This window comes from Gopherus evgoodei, chromosome 1 (assembly GCF_007399415.2).
Source record: "Gopherus evgoodei ecotype Sinaloan lineage chromosome 1, rGopEvg1_v1.p, whole genome shotgun sequence".
Classification (NCBI taxonomy): domain Eukaryota; kingdom Metazoa; phylum Chordata; order Testudines; family Testudinidae; genus Gopherus; species Gopherus evgoodei.
Window position 1 is genome coordinate 279,760,612 of NC_044322.1, and position 11,025 is coordinate 279,771,636.

The 11,025-nt window shown below is 40.2% G+C and overlaps 1 protein-coding gene across 1 annotated transcript in view; it reads right to left on the bottom strand.

The window, feature by feature from the left end:
* The window catches only part of LOC115647134 (dynein heavy chain 7, axonemal-like), a gene marked incomplete at its 5' end in the record, with an annotated part of 34,131 nt that extends 26,096 nt beyond the window's left edge, over positions 1-8,035 (bottom strand). The window contains 2 exons of the mRNA XM_030553877.1: positions 7,143-7,365; positions 7,877-8,035. Of these exons, the coding sequence (XP_030409737.1) occupies positions 7,143-7,365; positions 7,877-8,035 (382 nt within the window). The remainder of the gene's footprint in view (positions 1-7,142; positions 7,366-7,876) is intronic.
* Between the last annotated feature and the right edge of the window lie 2,990 nt (positions 8,036-11,025).

Here is an 11,025-nt window from a genome sequence, read left to right on the forward strand (position 1 = left end):
TGCAATTAGCTTGATCAAATTCTGGGGTAACACCCCCCTCCATTCCGGGGCAACAGTACTGATAGCAAATTGAGAAAGTGTGGCTGCATCAGGCCTAGAAGGCCTTCCTGCCATTCAGTGTCCAGCCATAGGCCTCCTGAGTCTCTCAGAGAAAGTAGATTTGGTGCAACTGAAACGCTTGTGAATTTGTGCTGATTTCGGTGAATTGTTTTGGTCAAAAATAAAATGAAACAAAAAATCCAAAAGAGTCTCAACATTTTGTTTTTACATTTTCAGAATGAAACATCTCAGTTTTTCTATCCAAAACAACTTTAGTGCTTTGCTATTTCCTTTAATTTTATTTGAAACATTAAATAGTGTTTTAAAATGTTAAAAATCAAAATGGAAAGTTTCATTCAATCAGAAGCAATTTTTTTCAGCTGTGATTTGCCCCCCTAAAAATAAAAAAGTTGATGCAAAACAAACTTTTTCCCCTATTTTTCAGAATTGCCAGTGAACCGAAAAACCTGTTATTTGCACAGATCTAATTTTGACATCCTTATCAATGCTGCTTGTTGTTTTTACAGATGATGAGAGAGAGACTCATCTGTTCCTATTTCAGATATCTCTTAAGTGATTTCAAAAAATGAGAAGAAGGGGAGGGGAGGGGGCTGTAACCTGAGTCCTGCTGCCCATGGCTGAAGCCAAAGCCTGAGCCCCAGGCCTCAGTAAGTCTAGCACCAGCCCTGGTGACCCCATTAAAAGGGTCCTGACCCACAGTTTGAGAACCACTGACCAAGAGTATTGGATAGCGCATTTTGGGCCCAAAAACATTTAAGCACATGCTTAACATTAAGGACATATTTAAGTGCATCCCTATTCATCAAAGCATTTAAACATGTGCTTAATTTTAAGTGTATGCTTATGTACCATTGGAGCCCATAGGACTTACATATGTGCTTAAATTCTTTTACAGATCAGGGCTTTAACAGATCTAAATAAATAAATAAATAAATAGTCCTTGAAGTGTAGCCATTTTGCATAGATTGGCAGAACTGAGTTTGAAAAGTGTATTTTTAAATTTAAATTAAAAAGCTATGAATAGAACATAAGAAGAAACATCTCCTTTCTGCTTCAGTACATGGTACTAAGCTATTATTCTTGCAACATGTTAACAGTATCTCTGTCATCTAAATGAGACATAATACAATTCTATTTTGATATTTTAGCTGCAGGCAACTGAGCCATATGTCCAAATTGTATTTCAAGTTATACGGACCTATAGGTCCAAGTTGTCTGCAGCGGGGATTATTTCTGCATAGCAGGTGGGAAACATAGATTTGGTCTCAGGCAAAGATCCGCCAGCTACACAATTGAAGTTAGACAATTGCACCAGCTGAGGTTCTGCTCCACAGATTTCTCCCGTGATGATTCTGTTGGGGAGAAGACAAGATCTGCGCCCACACACCTTGCCCTGTTCCCCTGCTTTTTGCTCTAAGCAGTTAATGGAAACAGCCACTTCAATATTTTGTGGCTGCAAATATGCTGAATACGGAACATATTGCAGATACCATTTGATCCTTCATTAAAGTTGCACAATTTATTATTTTATAGAGCCCCAAAGTGTGACAGTGACAGAAGACATAAAAATCTTAGTGTATTAAAATATAAAAATACTTTCTTAATATTACTTTTCTACGTACACATTTATTGTTGTTGCTCTAGGGATGTTGTGCAATCGTAACTGTGAGGTTTGGAGAGGAGGTGATTGCTCTACTAAAATGTAGTCCACACTATGAAAAATAATAATAACTGGATCACTACATTTTCAACTCTTAATTTAATTTAATTGCATTTAATTAATGCAATTTTTTTTAATAAGAAAGAACATTTCACATAGAGTATTAACTCTGCTCTTCCTAATCCCTTGAAAAACACATTTCATGTTTTTGGATGTTACCAAAAGCTGTGTCGCCAGGGGATAAAGTCCTTATATTTCAAGGATATTGAGTTCAAACCCTATGTAGTTTGCACTTTCATTAAAATTTCTATTAACTTTTACCATCAACATAGCATGCGCAATTTAATTTTACCACTTTCCCAAAGCAAAACCTGATATCTGAGCTAAAACATTTCACACATAGGAAAAAGTCAAGTTAGCAAAACAACAGTTCATCTGTTGGTGAATGTTTTTATAGATTTTTGAGTCCTTTTATGTTCTTCCCTCCCCTCAGCTTGTTTTTTAATATGTAAAGTATTTTAAGTAAGATATTCTCTACACTGGTTCTATCCTAAAATACTTAGGAAGCTACAATCCTACTAAATTGGCACCAGTCCCTAGGTTTTACCTTCCTGTGCTATGAAATCCAGTACTGTCAATTTCGTTAAATAAATTAAAAGGTATGTGTGGCAAGATGAGCACCTGCATAAACAAAAATGTCCCAATAAGACTTAAAGGTTTGCTTAACTTGATGCACTCCAGGTAGTCCCATTAAAGCTAAACAATCAAAAATTGATTACACCATCTCCTTTTTTATATTTATTTTATCTGCTTTTCTGATTTGTTTTTCTCTTCTCTCCCCTGCCCCCTACCCATGGCACTCTGTTGCCCAGTCCATTTCAGTGTAGTTTGCATTATGCTCAATAAGAAGTCTTCACATGAGGCAACACATCTCTATTGATAGCCACACCTGTTACACTAATGATCAAATTGACCGACATATATCAGATGATTATTGTGAATACAGATATAGAGTGTGTGGTAGGGCCATGAGCGGAAACAACTGTCCAAAGGGAGTACAAATGCACCTATACAGCCTCAAAGGTGTGGAGTCTTTGTCTGACCTAGCAGGAGGAAAGGGGTTGTGGATCATTAAAGGGGTTCTCTTCTTTCATCTTTATTCCTCCTTCCCTTCTTCTAAAAGCCAGCTCCCTTGTGGGTTGAGGGAGGAGCAGCTGGAAGTGGGGCTAGCATTGGCCAAGCAGATTGGCTGGTTGGAGGATGGCTCAGCGGATGTCCATTGGCTCCTACACACACAAGGGGAGGTCATATAAGCCTTTTGTCTGCAGTGAGACACCATTGCATGCCCAGATCAACTGTTTCCGGGATTTTTGTTCTGCTATGGGTATTGGGACAGTGTACCCCATAAGGCTTTATGGGATGGGGGTGCTCATAAATGTATGTATGATATAACTGGAATAGGGTTTTGCTACATATGCCATGTAACATATCTATCTAAAGGTTATGATCTATTGGCTATGTTCATCTAGTTGTATGCAGGCACCATTTGTGTGTTCAAAGTTATGAACATTGGCTATATAATTGCTTAATTTCTAAGTGGCCTTAGTTAGAACATTTGGTCACTTCTTGGAAAAGGAATGTGCAAATTCGGTGCTCATTCAGGAAGCACTTAACAGAAGAAAGAGCTTGGAAGGCTCCAATCCACATAAGAAGTCTTCCTGGAGACATACAAGATACCATGTGGACAATGGCTTCTGCCTGTAAAGACTGAGTCATGAATGGACATGTGACTTGCCCAAGTGACTCCAGAACTCCATCCTGGAGCTGGACTTTGCATAGGAGTGAGAAGGGGGTCTCCACCCACAAGAGAAAGTCTATTTAAACCTGTAGAAGACCCCTCCATTTAGTCTTCATCTGGCTAAAGAAGGAACCTCTCCATGCCCCCAGGATACTTAAAGGAAACTGAAGCAAAAGATAGTAACTACAGGGGGTGTAAGTAATTGCTGGACCCAGACTAAAAGAAGATTAGCTTGTAAAAGGAGGCATTCTGGAACTGGTGAGGATCTTATCTATATTTAGTTTAATTAGATATAGATCTGCACATTTTTATTTTATTTTGCTTGGTAGCCTACTTTGTTCTGTCTGTTACCACTTGGAATGACTTAGATCCTACTTTCTGTATTTAATAAAATCACTTTTTACTTATTATTTAACTCAGAGTATGTATTAATACCTCGGGGAGCAAACAACTGTCCATATCTCTCTATCAGTGTTATAGAGGGCGTACAATTTATGGGTTTACCCTGCATAAGCTTTATACAGGATAAAAGGGATTTATTTGGGTTTAGACCCCATTGGGTGTTGGGCATCTGGATGCTAAAGACAAGCACACTTCTGTGAGCTGTTTTCAGGTAAACCTGCAGCTTTGAGGCAGGTAATTCAGATTCTGGGTCTTTGCTGAAGCAGACAGGAGTGTCTGGCTCAGGAAGACAGGGTGCTGAAGTCCTGAGCTGGCAGGGAAAACAGGGACAGAAGTAGTCTTGGCACATCAGTTAGCAGCTCCCAAGGCGGTTTCTGTGATCCAACCCATCACAGGTATTGCACTAGTTACCTTTTTAGGGCCTGGGAAGGAATTTTTCCCCCACTGTCAGGCTGGGTAAGTTTTCTTGCCTTCCTCATTGCAGCCCAAGGATGCAGTGGGTAGGTCAGGAGGTGCAGTTCAAGTTGTCACAATTTGGTAGGTGTCCAGTGCAGATACTTGTTCCACTGGGCTCTGATTCCCTGATAAACTGAAATTGGGAGTGGACTTAGGAGAAAGCATCTCCTAAAGAAACTGGGGATCATGGTTGGGCTCCTTATGTCTGGTAAAGTGAGGAGACAACCCTCTTTCCCTAGCCCCTTAACCCTCATACTAGGAGAGAGCAATGGGGTGCCAGGAATGGGCTAGACCCCAGGGATGGCAGGCTGACAGCTGCCCTCTGCCAAATGAGCAGATTAGGGAAGGAGAGATGACCTGCACTGAATGGATTATTGCCAGATAGTTCCCAGATGAGTTAAGTTAATAAAGTTGAAACCTATTTAAACCACCTCCGCTCGCGTCTTGTCTTTCTGCCTGCATGACTGGGACAGTTTTCAATTATTATCTACACTTCCTTATGTGAGGGCAATGCATTGCTAGGGAAAATACTGAGATCCTCAACAGCTATCTCTGCAAAAGTATGACTGAGACCTTCGCTGATGAAGAGATGGATGTGGCACAAAATTACCACACAACATTAATTGTGCAATTACTTTGCTGTCTCTCTGCTTTCCTCTCTCCACTAACCTAGTGCTGCCTCCCTCACTCAGTTCCTTTGGAAAATCCTGTTATTCTCATTAAACCACTTTCCCCTCCCAAACTCTTACCACCTGCAACAGTCTTCCTGAATCCAACCGTCTGACAGTTTTGTCTTATCATTGCAAAACACTGCTAACGGTACAGTCACTCTCCCTGGCCCTGGCTTATTAATTTGCCTCTTTCTTTCTTCTGTGCCACCACTGTATATTTTAATGTTGTAACTTAATTATTGAATGTTGTCTTACACTTCTACATCCAGTTTGTATGAAGGGAGCTTTTTGTCTTGCCTTTGCCATTGTGTCATATACTACGCTTCTCTCTCATATGGCATATTTGCTTCTAGGGCATTACGAAAATGAGCACATTCATGACTGTGCACTGCTGATTGAAGCCACATGTTTGTTTCCATTTTGGAAATTCTTGTTTGTTAAATGTCTTTGCTTCCTGATATTCATTTCCCATCCTCTCTTGACTGCTTCCTCCTCATGCTCCTTTGTGACTGTTCGGTTTAGAAATAGATTAAACGATAGTACAAAACAATCTTCTTATGATACCCAATTCATTGCAGTGCTCAAAAGAGGATGTATTACAGGAAAGAAGCATGTATATTCTTTAAATGATTGAGTTAATAAGTTTCCACCTCTCAATATCTAAAAACTGTAGAAAGCTGGATTTAAATTTCAATCTCAATCCAGTGGCCAAATTCTGCCCTGATTTTCAATGCAGTTTGATAAAAGAAGGGAGAGGGGAGCTCCCTTTTATGGACACCCAGCCAGCCAGCCAGTTAGCTAGAAATATCCCTCTTAATAGCTGTTCTCTAAGCCCACAGGTAAAAGGAAGGGAGTTGGCACCTGACAAAAAAGAGCCAATGGGAGGGCTAGAACTTTTTTAAATTGGGAAAAAACTTCCCTCTGTCTGTTCTGTTGTTGTTCTCCGGACAGAAGTGACAGAGCAGAGACAGGGCTGGGACTATGCTGTAAAAATCTTTTTCTCAGGTATGGAAATCATCAAATCATACCTAAAACCTACTCATAAATCAGAAAATGTCTAAAAAGATGATTGGGTTTATTTCTGTTTATTTCTTATTGGCTTCTGGACTCCACTGTGCTAACCCCAAATGTTTTTGTTTTGCTTGTAGCCTTTAAGCTGGACCTCAAGAAGGTTATTCTTGATGTTTAATTTTTGTAAGTGGATCTTTTAAATCTAGCAAAAGCTTAAGTTCCCGATGTACTTTCTTTCTTTTTGTTTTTAATAATGTTTACCTTTTTTAAGAACAGGATTGGAGTTTTGGTGTCCTAAGAGGTTTGTGCATATGCTGTTTAATTAGCTGGGGGCAACAGCTCATTTCCTTTGTTCTCTTTCTCAGCTCCTCCCTGAAGAGGGGATGAGAGGTCTTGAGGGTACCCCACAGGAAGAAATTCCCAAGTGCGCTTTCTTGGGTTCCGAAAAGGGGGGTTTTGCACTTGGGTGGTGGCAGAGGTCAGAGAGAAGCTGTAACCTTGGGAGTTAATACAAGCCTGGAGTTGCCAGTATTAATTTTTAGAATCCTTGCAGGCCCCCACCTTCTGCACTTGAAGTGCCAGAGTGGGGAATCAGCCTTGACAGCAGGCAACGCCCTTACTTCCATGAGGCTGGAGAGGCTGTAAATCAGAGCAGGATTTTCCATAACTGACAATCTCATCACTTTTATTATTTTTATTCCTGCACTGCAAAGATACTTTCATGACTACTCTCCTAACCAAAAGCGAGCAGTAGCTAGAAGTTTGTCTGAAGCAGTTACTCTATTTTCAGTCCACTTAGCCACATTAAAATAGTCTTTGTGAAATTTGTCTTCTTACCATTTAGCTATCAAATTCAAAAAAGTGGGTTTAAATAAATTAAGTTAATTTTACAATGGAAAAAAAATCACCAGCTGTTAATTAATTAAACAAAAACAACACCCAAACAAATTTCCTGAGTCTTAGAAATCAAATGGCAAGCCCTTCTGGAAATTTGCACTACAAAATAGGCTAAACATGAAAATATAATTAAAATGGTTAATAGTTTTCACTACAGGAGCTCTGTTCTGCTTTGTGAAACACCCACCATCACTCCATTCATGTGAAACTGGATCAAATGTGCCATACAGCCGTGCCATAGTGATAGCTTTTGGCCTGATGAAAACATACTCCACTCTATGTTCATCCATTAGACCTTTTGCTTCCAGCTGTTCAAGAACCCCAGCAAGTACCTTCAAAGCAGAGGTTTTACCCCCTAGAGGGCTTCCTATCAATTTAAAGCCACGCTGAACTAGCATGATTTTGTAGCTCTTGTATAAAAAAAAATTGCATTTATATATAATGATGAAATATTTAACCCAGAGGGATCACTCATTTCCCCATAAAAGTAGTAGCTGTGCATATTCTAATTTTTTTCCTCTCTAAAAGGACAAGATTTAAATTTTCTCCCAAAAGGGAGGGCTTTGTAGAAATTTACTCTAAGGAGTTATGGTATGAATCTAAAAGTTATGAAATGCAATAAATTATACAAAATGGAAGCAGTTCTTCTAAAGAGTAAGATCACAGTTTCCCTAAATAAAGAGAACTTTTCTTTTCCTCCAAAGGGAAACCCTTTTCATTTGTAAAGATTTTACACCAGAAGTGTTTATCAAGTTGTTTAAATGGTACAGAATAGCAATTCTATCACTATAAGAAAAGCTACATATGCATTTCAAATATTAATATATTAGGATGGCTTCAAGTTCTTTTATATTACTTTTAAACCAAATAACTCAGTTTACATACTCAGGCTGTAAAGAATTAGAAGAGAAATGGCCTGACTTGCATTATCTTCTTGATGTACCAGAGAAAAGCCTGCAGATTCATTTTCTGCATGATTTCCCTGATGGATACATCCAGGATGCCATGGTCAGGAGTTGGTAAGACAACCCTTGGGAAGAGGTCAGAAATGATGCTATCAAAGAGAGGGCTGTCATGAGACAAGAAATGAAAATTGGAAAAAAGAAAATGAAAAAAAGGAATATGCAGTCAGAGCCATCGCTAAAGTAATCAGTTTAGCTTCCCTTACTTAAACCCCCTTTAATCCTTTACCTACAATTAATAAGAAATGCATTTTAAACAGTTCAGAGGGATCTTCATTTATTACTGAAACATAAAAGTAAAATTCTGGCCTTTCATCATCTAAAACATATATATATAAAGTTGGGGATCAAAGTCTCTGTTAAAGATCTCTGAGGGCGACAACTTAAAAAATGCCAACTCCTCACAGCGTATTGTCTAAATCCTAACATACAGCAGTAAAGACAAAAGGCAAAGTGAGCTGGTTCTGAGTGGTGCGAAGAACCAACGCTGCGGAGAGAGTTCCTTCAGTTTCAGCAAAATTTAATGTAAAAATGTGCAGCCTTTAGGGCTGTAAAATAAACCTTCCTCATATCCACCAATGTAGAGCTCTCTGAGTGCATAGGACAGTCAGGAACAATAGCTCTAAAAAACCCGTCCTGATACATTCCAGTGGGGTGTTGATTCTCAAACCCAATAGCATCAAGTTATTCTTCAAAAATGGACATCTGTGTGTGGTTTTTATACACAAATTAGGTATTTGTATATGCAAATGGGAAGTTTGACACATAAATACCAGATTTATTTATGAAATCCTGCTAAATAGACACAGAAATGCCAGCTTTGTGCATGTAGTCAAGGTAAATGCTTGTACCAATTGGTCATTCAATTTAAAAAAAATCAACCTTTCTTATACTACTAGAACAGAGTATGAGAGTGCTGGCGGACTCTGAACAGAGAACCATGGTTTCATTTTTCCCCCTTCCAATCTGTCACCAGGGTAAAGAGCAAAATTAATTTGATGATGTAACTCACTAGTGCCAGAGCAAAGCCAAAGGTTAGCTGGGTTAGGGTATCCCACCCAGCCTAACTCATTGAAAGCTGTGATCATATAGCATATAGTACACCTGCCTTCTCAGAGCAGTCATTTGGCAGACAAAGCCATTTTCTTAGTATATACAAGGAGTAGTAGTGGATTAGCCACTGGGCCAACGGGACCCATGCCAAGGGGTCCCAGCCAACTGGGGGGCCCTGGAAAAATGGATGCCCCTGCACCCCAACTCCACTCGCTGGCAGGAGTGCCGGACGGGCCGGGGAAGCCCTTACACTCTGACCCCATTTCTCTGGCAGGAGAGCCTAAAGGGTGGGATGGGCAGAAGAACTGCAGGTAGAAGGAGTGGAGAGGGGCCCCTCACTTGGTCTGTTGCAGGGCCCCATAAAACCATAATCTACCTCTGACCAGGAGATAAATTCAGCCCCAATTTCCATGGCTTTAGAGGCCATGGTGAGGGTCTACCGTGGCAGAGGGAGGAAGCTAATGGAGTGAGTAGGAGACATGCAGGGGATACTCACTCCCTGCATGGCACAGAGCCCATTTTGCATCAGCTTCTTGCTCCAGGGTCCTGACGAGGGCAGGGTGAGGGTGGATTAGGACAGGGCCAGAAGATCCATTCCTGTGTGGATTCTTCCCTTGCAAGCTGCTAAATGAGGGGACTCTGAGCTGCTGTAGCCCCCAAGGAGCAGCTCAAGAGTTATTTTGTGGCTTCTGACAGCAGATTCTTTTCTCACACTGTCCTATACACCTGCTCAGTGGATCAGTGCACAGTGCACTTGGGCTTGGAACTGGGTTCTGGGCAGATACACTCAGCTTTTAACAGCAAAGGAGCCCCTTTCGCCAAGAAGAGTTGCAGGGAGCCACAACATAAGCTGTGGCATTACCTTGAGATGTTCATACCATGATGTGGCATCAGCGTTAGATGTGCCATCATGACTGCATATCATAAAATCATAGATTAGGGTTGGAAGAGACCTCAGGAGCTCATCTAGTCCAACCCCTTGCTCAAAGCAGGACCAACCCCAAGTAAATTATCCCAGACAGGACTTTGTCAAGCCAGACCTTAAAAACCTCTAAGGATGGAGTTTCCACCATCTCTCTAGGTAACACATTCCAGTGCTTCACCACTCTCCTAGTGAAATAGTTTTTCCTAATATCCAACCTAGACCTCCCTCACTGTAACTTGAGACCAACCTATACCTCCCCCACTGCAACTTGAGACCATTGCTTCTTGTTCTGTCATCTGCCATCCCTTAAAACAGCCTAGCTCCATCCTCTTTGGAACCCCACTTCAGGTAGTTGAAGGCTGCTATCAAATCCCCCCTCACTCTTCTCTTCTGCAGACTAAATAAGACCAGTTCCCTCAGACTCATTTCTGCCCCAGCCCCCTAATCATTTTCATTGCCCTTGGCTGAAGGGCATCATCACATATTATTATTATTTATCTAGATGTATATACACATCCATTACAACACAGCATCTTACCCTTAACTAGTCACTCTCTTACATAACCTCATTAATGCATTAATAAACATACACACAGCAACTAGCAATAACCCACCATCAAAAAGACATACTTAAGATGGCACCATTTTTCAGTATGAGGTAACATTAATCAATTTCATTTTCTCCCTTCATGGATGCTGAGGAGGAAGCATGCTAACTGACCTTACTTTGTTCCTTGAGTCTCTCCCCTATAGCTATTGGGATTGAGAATCCCTGCTTGGTGGCTGAACAGAGGGAGACTCAACAGTAGAAGTGTAGGGCAATTTTTAAGCAAAAAAAAAAAATGTATTGGAAAATGCCAATTTGTTGAAACCAAACCTGTTTGTGGGAAAGGGTCAGTTTTGATTAATTTCTCTTTTTGAACATTTTTTTTGAGGTAAAAGGGTTTAGAAAAATGTGGAAATGTGCCATTTAACATTTTCTAAGCCAAAATTTCCATGTTTTCAGTTACAAATGATGTTTTATTTCAAAATTTAAGTGAATTATAGGGAAAAAAGTCAAAATTGAAACAAAATGTTTTGATTGACCTGAACTGAATATTTTTTCAAATGGTCAGTTTGTGAAAAATTTC